This window comes from Nelumbo nucifera, chromosome 3 (genome assembly GCF_055504915.1).
Source record: "Nelumbo nucifera cultivar China Antique chromosome 3, China Antique-T2T, whole genome shotgun sequence".
NCBI lineage: Eukaryota > Viridiplantae > Streptophyta > Magnoliopsida > Proteales > Nelumbonaceae > Nelumbo > Nelumbo nucifera.
Genome location: NC_142651.1, coordinates 32,354,350 through 32,367,475, shown reverse-complemented (window position 1 = coordinate 32,367,475; position 13,126 = coordinate 32,354,350). Strand labels below are relative to the sequence as shown.

The 13,126-nt window shown below is 39.0% G+C and overlaps 1 protein-coding gene across 9 annotated transcripts in view; it reads left to right on the top strand.

Moving 5' to 3' along the window:
* Positions 1–13,044, top strand: part of LOC104591623 (uncharacterized) — a 33,570-nt gene extending 20,526 nt beyond the window's left edge. For 8 of the 9 annotated variants that reach the window (XM_010250574.3, XM_010250539.3, XM_088900603.1 and 5 more), the window contains 3 exons: positions 8,220–8,374; positions 11,478–11,579; positions 12,643–13,044. In XM_010250574.3, the coding sequence (XP_010248876.1) occupies positions 8,220–8,374; positions 11,478–11,579; positions 12,643–12,790 (405 nt within the window). In that variant the 3' untranslated portion in view covers positions 12,791–13,044. Of the gene's footprint in view, positions 1–8,219; positions 8,379–11,477; positions 11,580–12,642 lie in introns of those variants that run through there. The other variant, XM_088900605.1, reaches the window with a different exon arrangement.
* The last annotated feature ends 82 nt before the right edge of the window (positions 13,045–13,126 follow it).

Below are 13,126 nucleotides of genomic sequence, written 5' to 3'. Positions count from 1 at the left end.
CCAACTTGTTCCCTTATTTGACCCCGACCCAGGTGTCCTTGAAGTACTACTTCCCATTGTGTAATCTTTAGGATTGCTGGCACCGCTGCTTTCCCCTGGCAAATTGACCCCTAGCATTTTTAGCAAAAATGTTAGAATCACTTGTGCTCTTCCGTTATTCCTGTTTGTGCCCTTTTGATTGTCGTTGGTTGAAGCAATCTCCATGTAATGTGGGCTTGTTGCATGTTTGGATAGAGGTCCACGAGCACCTGAGGCAAAAACACAGGGAGCACAATGAGTATCATGAGAAGGCGAAAGAGGAGAAGGATTTTCAAAGGAGGGGCGAGGTGGGGGGTTTGAGGGAAGTCCTGATGTCCTGATATGGGGGAGCTCCAAAGTTAGGGTTAATGTGTCAGTCTGAGTTCTGTCATGATGAGAAACTAAGTCAATGAAGTTGTGGCATCACTGTCTTGGGCATGTGTGTTTTGGTTCATTGAAGTTTTTGTTTCCTAGTCTGTTTGAGTCCTTGTCTAGTTCTGGTCTACAATGTGATGTTTGTCAACTATCAAAACAATGTAGAACCACATATTTTGCAAGTAACAAGAGAAGTAATGTTGCTTTTCATTTAACACATATTGATGTTTGGGGACTTTATTGTATTCCATGTATGGGTGGTTATAAATATTTCATTCTCCTTGTTGATGACTACTCGCGGTATACCTGGTTGTATTTGATGAAGAGCCGAGATGAAGTTCCTTCATTTATAAAAGGCTTTTTCAGTATGGTGGAGACTGTTTGAAAAGAAGATTAAGATTATCAGATCTGACAATGCCAAGGAATACTTTGAGAAGCACTTACAAACTTTCCTCGAAGAGAAAGGAGCAATTCACCAAAGTTCATGTCCTCATACCCTCGAACAAAATAGGGTATCAGAGAGGAAAAACAAACATGTGGTTGAAGTTGCCAAGGGATTGTTATTCTAGATGCATATCCCAACTCGGTTTTGGGGGGATGCTGCACAAACAGTTGTATATCTTATTAATAGACTTCCTTCACAGACCCTTCATCTCCAATCTCCTCATCAACTTCTTTTTCTTGATGAGGATACCTTCCATCTTCTTCCCAAGGTCTTTGGGTGTGTCTGCTTCACCCACAACATGAGTCTTTCTTGGTTGAAATTTGACCCAAAGCCTATCAAGTGTGTCTTCTTGGCATAGTTGTCAAGGCGACGCCTAGGCGGTTTTTGAAGGTCGCCTCACCCAAACACCATATGTTTTGCGCATTAGGTGCCCGCCCAGAGACTTAGGCGGGCGCCTAATATATCTAAAATAATTATTATTTTTTTTAAATTTATTAGTTTGATATTTCATTGGTTGTTGTATTCCTTTAAAATAAACCTGTTACACTGTATCAGTTCAGTATTAAGACAGCTATAGAATAGTGTATACAACTAAACTAAGACAAGGGTATACAACTAAACTAAGAGAAGGGTAACCGAACAGGCGAACTCTACAAGCTCGAGCATCCCATCTCCATCGCAGTCGCACTCGCACCTTAGTTCGAGCAGGTACTTCTTCTTCTTCTTCTCCTCCTTTCTCTTCTTAGATATCAGTTCAGTCAAAAAAACAGGGGCTCCGCCCCTATACTCCTCAGTCCTCCCTTTCTCCACTTCTTCTTTTCTTCTTCTTCTTCTTCCACCCCACCCCATGAGTGGTGTTCTCAGTCAGTCTCTCTCACTCTCTCAGTCGTCAGTCAGCCCCATGAGTCCCTTTTTTTTTGAAAACAACAGGGGCTCCGCCCTACTCTTCTCCTCCCTTCAGTCATTCACAGTTTCACACTTGAAGTCTTGAATCATCTCAGTTTTTAATCTCTTCTTTAATTCTTCTTCTTCTCATTCAATTTTTTTTATATCATTAATATATATGATTATGTGGCTGATTTTTTTATGGCTGAATTAAATGTCTTGTATCTGAAACTTGAATCAAATGTTTATGGCTGATTCTTCTTCTCATTCAAATTTTTTATGGCTGATTCAGTGATTGTATGGCTGAATTGAATCAAATGTTTTTTTTTTTTTTATGGCTGAATTACATGTCTGAAAAGCATATATAAAGTAAAAACTCAATAAAACAAGCATTTTAAAATTCCAATGCCTAGGCACCTAGGCGACCACTGAAAACTATGCTTATTGGGATATTCTTTAGTCCAAAAAGGGTACTGTTGTTATAAACCTTGCTTTGGAAAAAGGTATGTGTCCAAAAATGTCACATTCTTTGAATCTACTCCCTTCTTCTCCTCTTCTTGTCCTTCTCTTAAGGGGGAGAATGTTAATGAAGATCGAACTCCTTTTTGTATGTTGATTCCTACTCCGACTATAATTGGTATTGTCAATCCTTCTCCTTCTCCTTCTCCTCCTCCCTGTGGTGGCAGTAATACTCCTCTTGTGCCTCCTCTTATTCCTCGGTCTTGGCACCAGTGGTTTGCTAGACAGAAAAAGAGGATGACTCCAGAGATTAAATGTCCATTACAATCTAGCTTCCCGGACTCAGGTAATTTGGATTCTGAACCTCTTCTTATTTCTTATGCTTGTGTTGAACCTGTTATTGAGCCTCCTAGTGTGGTTTCTGACCTTAACCTTCCTATTGCAGTTTGTAAAGAAAAATGACATGTGCTAAATATCATATCTCAAATTATGTCTCTTAGTGCCTATATCTCTTTCATTGCTTCTATTTTTATCCCTCACAGTGTTATCGAGGTAGTGCAGTTCCCTCATTGAAAGGATGCTATGAACCGGAAATGGAGGCGCTTGAGAAAAAGCAGACATAGGAAACTGTTTATCTTCCAGTGGGCAAGGATCCTGTTGGATGTAAGTGGGTTTACACAATGAAGCATAAAGCCGATGGCTCAATTGAAAGGTATAAAGCTCAACTTGTGGCAAAAGGGTACACTCAGTCTTATGACATTGATTATTAGGAAACCTTTGCTCCCGTAGCCAAGATGAATTCAATTCGAGCTATCATGTCTCTTGCTGCCCATTATTCTTGGTCCTTGTATCAAATGGATGTTAAGAATGCCTTCTTTAATGGCAACCTTCAGGAAGAAGCTTACATGGAGCTTCCTCCTGGAGTGAACATCCCTGGGAGTGAAGGAAAGGTTTGCCATTTGAAGAAATCCCTTTATGGCCTTAAACAATTCTCTAGAGCTTGGTTTGACAGATTCAGAAAAGCTATCTTAAAAATTGGCTTCGCTCAATCTCAAATTGACCATACCTTGTTTATCAGGATAGCAAATGGAAAAGTGACTATGTTGATAGTATATGTTGATGATATCGTTATCACAGGAGACGATATCTTTGGAATTACTGAACTAAAGTCTTTTCTTGCTACTGAATTTGAAATTAAGGATTTTGGAAATCTCTGGTATTTTCTAGGGATTGAGGTCGCAAGGTTAAAGAGGGGCATTTATATTTCTCAAAGGAAATATGTCGTTGATTTGCTTCATTATTCCATTTTGGTTAATGGAGTTGCTAGAGATTTCTTTCCAGCTAAGAGGGGCCTTCGACAAGGTGACCCCCTGTCTCCCTCTTCACTCTAGTAGCAGATGTGTTTAGCGATTTGACTTCAAGGGCTGATGCCAATAATTTTATACGAGGTTGGAGAATAATGTGGTGGTAACCCTTATTGAAAAGATCCCCAATCTCAAAGTAAACAACAACAAAAGTTGTGTAGTAGGGTTAAATAAGGAGAGAGGAGAGGTTGAAAGCCTAGCTAGTTTGTTGGGTTGTGAGGTAGGTGATTGGCCTCTATAGTACCTTGGACTACCCTTAGGGGGGACCTGAATTCTTATAGTTTTTAGGATACGATAGTGGAAAGATTCACAAAAAGGCTTGCTGGCTAGAAGAGAAACTACATCTCTCTAGGAGGTAGAATAACTCTAATAAAGTCAATCTTGACTAATTTGCCAGTCTATTACCTCTCAACCCTTAAGATCCCCATAAAAGTGGCCAATAAACTGGAGAAACTGATGAGAGAATTCTTGTGGGAGCCGGGGGATACAAAAAATGATCATTTGTTAAAGTGGGAGTTGGTATCAAGGAGTAGGGATAGTGGAGGCCTAGGGATAGGAAACATCATCCTTAGGAATATGGCATTGTTGGGTAAGTGGCTGTGGAGATTTTCTTTGGAACAAGAGAACTAGACTTATGGCATAATGTAATTGCAAGCATTCATGGCATGGCAGACAACGGATGGGGCGCTGGTCTCGATCCTAGAGCAACAAGGGCTTTTAGCAATTCACGGTTTGCTACCTTCTTTCCTTCTGTTGGTCAGGTATGATGCGTGTATGGGTAACAAAGTACATTTCTAGGAGGATGCCTGGCTTGGGGACACTCCTCTCAAAGACAAATTTCCACCTATCTATTCTTTGTTCCTCAACAAAGGGAGAGCGATTTCTTTAGCTCTTGTTAATGAAAACCCTTGGGATCTAGGATTAAAGAAAGGGTTGAGGGAATCTGAAATGGGCTTAGTAGATGATCTTACCTGTGCCTCTTTCTTCTCCACCCTCCTTCAATCCTCACACCCGAGAGGCTCCTTTCCTACAAAGGAAGTTTGGTGTAATCCTGTACCCCCAAAAATAAGAGCCTTTTGCTGCAAGGTGGTGCTCTAGAAAATTAATACTCTGGATAATTTACAAAAAAGGAGGCTGAATCACTGCCTCTCCCCTCATGCTTGTTGCCTCTGTTTGGGAAATGGTGAGATAGTAACACATCTTTTACTTTCTTGTCCCTTTGCTTCTTATGTGTGGAGTTGTTTTTCTTCCTTATTTGGCTGCAGGTGGACCCCTCCCTCGGATGTGACAAGTCTTTTCTGTTAGACAATGTATGCCCTTAGCTCCAATCAGATTGATGTACATTATGACATTTATTGTAAATGAATAAAGTACATATTTGATTCATGTTATAGTGGTGTGTTTTTGTGTAGTACCCTTAAACTGGACACTTAAGAGACTCGTGTTAGTTTAGAATGTTCACAGCCGTTGGATAAGTCTGGGGAGATTTATCCTGCTAAGGCTGACACTGATGTGCCACCAAGTGTTGGGGTGGCCTGTCTCAGCTACCAAGGTGAGACCCGAGGTACATGCAGTGTAGGTTTACTTGAAAACCTGAACCGGACCAGATTTCCAGTATTGCCCTGGACCTTGGTGATTAGTGGGCAAAACTGGAAAGTTACACCTGACCCCTAGACTCGATTATGATACTACACTACGTGTCGGATTGGGTTGTCTTTGATGTGCCAATCAGTGAGATCCTTAGAGGGGGTCAAAACCTGGGTATGTTGGGACAGTCTGAGAATTCATCTGAGTGGGTGATCATAGTGACAGGATCAGCCCCTTTATCGGACAAAGGTAATGATCGGGGATGCACTCTCTCTGATGGAAACCAAGACTGCCGGTAGCCGATTTCAATCGTTGAAATTTGTTTTGCAAAATATATTTTATATACGGATATAAATATACATATTATGGTTTCAAAATGTTTGCAAAAGGTTTTAATTCCCGGGATCCATGTGAGTAGAGAGTGCAACACTGTTCCTTGCAGCCGAGGGAGAGGTCCTCTCTTGTCAGGCAGTGTATGATCATTATGGGCTGAGAGGTTAAGTGTAAGACCATTGAGGATAATGCATGATGGGCTAGTCTTGCATCTGCCCACAGTCCCTGGGTTTTTATAAGGTGGCTTGGCCCAGGGACCACTTAGTGTAAGTGTTGGGCTCATTAGGAGTCCATGTGATGGGCTTCAGGGGGTTCACTGTCTTTTCAGTGAATTCGGCCATGCCTTGTAATAGAGGTTGGGCTGAACCCATGTGGCTGATGTGTAGATCAATGTTTGGGTCCCACGCCATACAAAAAAGCCCAACTGGGCAGCAGTTTGGAAGCAGTTTGAGCACTTAGACTTAATGGGCCTAAAGCCCATTTCGAACTGGCCTAGTTTAATTAGTTAAATAAGGGGGCGGATCTGGGATTAAATCAACAGATAGGATAGGGTAAGACCCTATCCACTTAGAGAGTCCAGATCTGAATTCAAATCTGGAAACCTCCTAATGAGATTAGGAGAGAGCTGATCTAATCTGCAGGTAAGATAAGGGCTTATCCTTATCTCTTAAAGAGAACTCCTTATCCAAATACAGATTTGGATTAGGAAACTCCTAATGAGATTAGGAGCTATCTTTAAGCCTATAAAAGGAGGGGGCGAACCATTCAGATCATCCTCACATCCCAGAAATCTCAGAGATCAGATCTCAAAGCACCTAGAGAGAAGACAACAACAGTGTGACTACGCCATCTTCTCCCTGCAATTTCCTCCAGTTGCCGCCATACTGCCAGTTCGATCTCCATTATAGGAGCGATTAAGAGGTGTCTTGATATCAGTCTTTGGAGAAAGGCTAATCTGAAGTCGTGCTCATTGCCTCCATCGAATTCTTGCTAAAGAATTTGGTTCGTTGGACGGACCCTGCTAATTCTGCTCCACCATTCGCTGTGTCATCTTCAGTGGGAGCAGTCTTTGGAGTTTTCTTTGGGCGTGAACACCTTCATTGGGAGATACTATTTCTTCGTATCAGGTATATCCCTCTCCTACTATTTTGGTTCAGATCTGGTTCGGTTCTTGGTTCAAGATTTATCCTTGAAAAATGCAGCTTTTCTAAAACAGGAAATGTGATTCCCACATGGGAGAGAGAAAATTTTGAAAATTCGCCCTACCTTCCTGCAGGGTTTGACTATCCATATGATGGATCTCTCATCCCTTCATTTTCAACCCAAGTTTCTTCCTACTACCAAAGAAAAGGGGAAGAGTGATGTGGAGGGCAGCAAGAGCAGCCATTCTTTGGTCTTTATGGGAAGAAAGGAATAACAGAATATTCCAAGGGGCACAAAGATCAACATAACAAATCATTGACTGCATAGCCATTAAAGTCATACATTAGCTGAAAGTTAGTGACTTATTTAAAGACTTTTCAGTGGTTGATATACAAAGGGGTTGGTCAGCAGTGGCAAACTCTTCAACTAGACAGCCTGCTCTTCAGCCTTCTTGGACACCTGCAGCACAACAAAGGGTAAAATTAAACTTTGATGGAAGCTCCATGGGTAATCCAGGACCCTCGGGAGCTGGGGGAGTCTTCAGGGATGGGGAGGGCAGAATGATGGCACTATACTTCTTCTTCTTCTTTTTCTTATTTCTGAATACTTTAACTGTTTCCAATATCGTTTAAATGGATCTCAGGATCAGTTTATGTGCTAGCTGATAATCTTGCTAAAACTGGTGTAGACATCTCAGTTTTTCCAGGGGTCAGTCCTACCTGTATTGCCTCTATTGGTTATGCATATTAGTTGGATAGTGTTAACTGATACGTGCCTACCTTGAGGAGACATTGTATGATGTATTTTTCATGTTTTTTCTCTAACAAAAACTGTTTCTGTTTTTTTTTTTTTTTGCTTTCTTTTTTTTTTGGGGGGGGGTGGAATATCTCATTTATATAACATTTATTTTCATCATCATCATCATGTCCCAACTATATGGGGTTGGACTGGTTGGCTACATGGATCCTGTTCTTTCCATTCCGTTCTGTATTATAACATTTTTTTTCTTATATCAAATTGTCTTTGGGACAAAATTCATGTAGTTTATAGATAATAGATGGAAGCATTGGCTTTATGTGATTTTTCTTTCTTTTTTGGTCTTATTTGAATTAAGAGGTATGTATTTGTATTGTTGGATGCATATTTCATCAAAATGCTCTGACATTTTTTATTAGGTGATGTTGGTAAATTTAGTTTGTGAGACACATACAGCATCAGAACTTGCATTACATGAAAATATGATTTTGATCTGCACAATGATATGAATATTGATACTTATTGACATCCAATCAGGAACACATAAGATGTGGGTTTGGATTTTAGATCTTGATCTTTCTTGTAGAGGGAGTATTCTTGGTATGCATTGGAAAGGAAAGCGATACTGATTAAAAAAGAGATGTAATAAGAATATATTTGTGGTGAATTTTTGCACTATTGTAAAAGCAAGAAAGAGGTTTTCCTTTGCATTGACAAGAAGCCTTGCCATTGATTTTTGCCCGCTTCATGGGGAAGGCAATGATTGTAGTTTTTGAATTCCTCCTCTATGGTTAATTGGGATTACATTTGAGTTAAGTCTGATGCATCTATCTGCAAATTCCATTCTTTTCCAGGCTGCAGCATATTATTATCATGGTTTGATACTTGATGAGGGGAATACAGAGAAATCTCATGGTATGGCTGTTGCTGCCTTGCAAGTAGCAGAGGAGTTTCTCAAAGACAGTAAGAAGGCTTGTGAGGCCTTCAACATGGCTCCTCCCCTATCAAGGTAGTTGTTTAAACCTTTTTTATGCTTCGGAATCCACATTATGAGCTTCCATAACTAAATCACAACTTGTGGCAGATAACTTGTCAGAAAAAAGGTTTTTGGAGTTAATTGTCTTTTGCCTACATAATCTTCTAAGACAATAAAAGTGATGGAACTTTTAATTGATGACATTATATTCTTATCTAGAAGAATTGGTTATTATTATACCTATATTCCATGATGGAACCACCAGTTCATCGATCTGGACCATTAAGTATTTTTTGAGTAGCTCAGTTTAGCTGACTCAAGAATCATAACTGATAACTGTTTGATTGGTCCAAGTGTAGTATAGTAAAGAAGAAGCTTTTCCTTTTTTGCTTTAGTCCATCTACAGGAGTGTAGAGTGGATGATCATTAAAGCATGTGGAGTTTCACAATCTTATATATGTAATTTTCCTAGTTTGTAATTTCTTGCCACTTCCACTGCTGGATTCATGTCCTGGTCCAAACCACTTTGTTCAAAAAAGGCTCTTTTTGATGGATAATGGCATTAGTGAATTGATTCTTATCAAAATTTATTCTTCTCTTCTTTTCCCTTCTCCTCCTTTCTCCTCTTCTTCCTTTGTTTTTAGGCTTCACCTTAAACAACTGGCAAGATCAGCTATAGATAGAAAGTCTACTACTGGTTATGGGTGTTCGTGGTAGGGAATTTGATTACATGGAAAAGTAAAAAGTAGAGTGTGGTGGCTAAGAGCAGTACTGACTGCTAAGGCAGAATACAGAGCCATGGCCCACACCACTTGTGAGTTAATGTGGTTGAAGCACTTATTACAGGAGATAGGATCAGCGGTTCCAACTCCCATGAAACTGTTTTGTGATAATCAGGTGGCTATTCACATCTCCTCCAATCTAGTGTTTCATGAGAGAACCAAACACAGAAGTGGATTGTCACTTTGTATGGGAGAATGTTGTTAGTGGAGAAATTGTCACACCCTATGCAAAGTTTGAAGATCAGCTAGCTGATTCTTCACGAAAGGGTTGAATCATGCATGGATGAAATATAGTTGTAACAAGTTGGAACTTTATGATTTATATGCTCCAACTTGAGGGGGGTAGTGTTGAGTTATAAAGCTGGTTGTAGGGTTAGTTTGGTATTTTTACTTTTATTGCTCTGTTATTTCTAGTGTTATTGGGTCTTTAGTCTTAGGAGCAATGATGTAATTTCAACGTTAATATAATAAAAACCCCATTGGGGTAGCAGTTAGAGTTTGATAGTTCTCTTTGATCTCAACTAGCTTTCAGCTCTGTTTTCCAACTTGTTCTCTTCTCCTTCTCTTCTACCCTAATTCAATCATACCTGGATTAGAGTTGAGATATTTTCAGATTTATTTTGCCTTGTTCTTGTCTTATCACATATGCAATAGAGCCTACCTTCAGAAAAAAAAAAAATCACGAGAAAGTAGGTGTGTGTGTGGGGGGGGGGATTTTGTATACTAAATCTAGTGGGAAAATTGCTAATATGCACCACAAGGAGTTATGTAACAAGTTGGGGATGTATGACATGTATGATCCAACTTGAGGGGGAGTGTCATATGCACTAGTTTTTCTAATGTACTTAGGTGCAAGGGTACTTAATGTAGTTTTTCATTAGTATATATAGGGCTGTGGAGAGCCGCCACACCCTAAGGACAGATTTTCTTCTCTCTACTCTTGTTCTCATATTGATTTTTCTTCTCTAATCTTCCATGACAGATGACGTATAATTGATTTTTCCTTGAAAATTTGACCTGATCCCAGGACTACACCAAAATTTCAGTCAAAGTTTCCATTTGGATCCACTTGAAACCTGGTTTCTAATCCTTGCTTAGTGGTTACTGGGGAGCTGACAAATGGTGCACACATGTAGTGTTCGTCTCAGTAAATTCCTTTTAGAATATTTCTTATTAGTGAAACCGATCTAATCTGGTGGGCAAGATCACATATTTTGAATATTTCTTTAGTCCTACTATTTGACTGTAAAAGATAATGTTAAAAGCAATATTGCATGGAGACGGCAAAGGAGTTGGAATGCAATGTGTCTCCAAGTTACTGACTTGGCAAGGTGAGAAAACATGGATGCACAATCATGTCTATGGAAAAGTATACACCACTAAAATAGGTCATATTTTTTGAATTCTAACATCATATACCTGTAAACAGGGGGTCTAAAATGTTGACTTTGTTACCAAGTAACATTTTATTTGAAAATGACATTTATCTTGTAAATAAGCTGTTCATTTATGCCAAATAAGCCAAAAGATAAGAGGAAATGCTACATAGAAATGTAGACAAGAATTAGTGTGTTGGACTTTGGCGTATGTCCGAGATAGACAGATTGTTGGTCTAGGAAAGTCTATCTAACACTCGTTAAATCAAGAGACTAAACTTACATGTCAAATGTTGCCACTAGTCACTCATACACATGCTTATTCTACTGATATTTTGCTTGTAGATAATCTGTTACTTGGTATGCGTGGCCTTGATCTTTGAGTGTTGCTTCTTAAGTTGGAGACTGGTGTTTTGAAAACTCTAGGCTCTGTGTAATTTTATGGAGATACTATTTTTTATCAATTATAGTGATCCTTATTAATTATAGGGGTGAGCATTCAGTTTATTTGGTTAAAAAACAGAACTGAATTAAGGAAATACTGAAATAACTGAACCGAATTTCTTATTCAATTATTTTGGTTATTTTGGTGTGTATACACACACACACACACCAAAATCAATTTTCTCGGTTAACCGAACTTCCAAATCTAAGAACCAAAACTGAAATTATGGTTTGGTTTTTTGGTTTTAACCGAAATATGCTCACCCCTAATTAATTATGTAAAATAATACATATATCTATACAAGAAGTGCCAGGCATTGCACAAACCCTGGTAACCCCCTGTTACCACCCAGGATCTTGTGGAGATATTGTTCATTCTGAAAGAGAACAAATGCCTTCTTAAAGATAATGGGCTTGGGGAATTCCTTGAACCCTAATCTAAGGTCCTGCTGGATACTAGATCATAATATTTGTTTACTTTGGTTATAGTCTTGAATTTGCTTTAACTCTTTGTATTGGCATTTTGTGGTATAGGAATCCACTTCTTTGGGGAACCATGAAGTATCTCTCTGAGAAGATTCCAAAGGATACTTCCAGCAAGGTGCGGATCAACCGTGATCTCTACAGTAATGAAAGGTAAAATATGTATATGTTTTTGATATTGCTCTCTTTCTCTCTCTCTCTCTCTCTCTCTGCATAGGAGGGAGGTACAGTTGTCTTGGTTCTCAATGGTCAGGGCTTAGAGCAGGCTTATTTGAACCTTGACCAGAAATTGAGAAATTTTCAGTTTAGGTTGGTGGGTTTATTCCATCATCAATTAAGTAATCTTCATCTAGAGTTTACAGCGTTAATCCAAAAAGTACCCATCCAAGTTACTTGTCCATGTTAGACAAATTCATATAAATAATGTGTTTATGGCTACATATTACATATACATGCATCCATATACTGCACCAAGTGATATTCATTTTTCCATTATTTTCATCATCATTGCCATTGTCATCATCTAAAGCTTGTCCTAATTTACAGGATCAGCTACATAATCCTGTTTCGCCATTCTGTCCTTTTGGGTCTTTAGCTCTTCTAGCCACCTTCAATTTGTAACAGATCAATTTTTTAACAAGTGCTGTAGATATTCTTCTATGCATGTGACAAACCATCTCAATCTGCGTTTTCTCTCATATGATTTCATTTTAACTGTCTTTTCTAGTTTTTTTACCTACTCGTTCATCCAGGCATTCACATTTCTGCTACTCATTTTTTTGGACATACTGTTCTTCAACTGTCCAACATTCTGCCATACTCATTTTTTCATTCTTTTATTGGACCAATTTTAGATTATATATTGTTACCCAAAATTTTATTTCAATTGGCCTGAAACTGTTTGTTGCAGATACGTAGTTACATATACATAAATATGTTTTGTGCACTTGAATCGTCTCTCTCTCTCTCTCTCTAATGTTGTAATGTCACAATTTTTCATCTAAGCCTTCTCCCAACTATATTGGGACCATGATCATGAAGTTTTAGTGCCAGCTACTTACTTGACACAAACCCTCCTTTATCTGGGCTTGGAACCAGTGGTGTAAGACAAGCTCACACTACCGGAAAAAAATAGTTACTTTAAAAAAGTTGGTACACATTCAATTGAGAGATTTCTCTTGCGGACTCTAATGTAGGTATGCACTCTTGGTTGCAGGATTATGGAGAAGGCACCTGCATTGCCAGATTTTGCTTTGGCACTGAAACCTGATGAATATCAACTTCCTTCTATAAGCCCCTCATGGAGTGAGGAAAATATCAAGGGTCAATTTGGATTTAACCATCGCAAGCCTGATAAAACATAGACAAGTTGATTGCTTAGCTTATAGAGACGATGGACCGGCTTTTATGGAGAAGCCAATTGAAAGACTCTACGAGTATTCCGGCTGTGTACTAAAATTCATGTCCGTAGCCTTTTTTTTTTTACGTTTCTTTTTTTTCCCCAATGCCCATGAATAGCCCGAGTGGAGTGGCAGAGCTTCGTGTACAAATAACTTCGTGGTGTAAAGCGTTCATTGATTGAAATAGAAAAAAGAAAGGAGAGAAAAAAATGGAAAAACTCATTTTCTTCCCCTCTAATCAAGTGACAAGAAAACAAGTTGTTCGTAGGAAACACACTGAACTCTAGAAGAAAACAAATT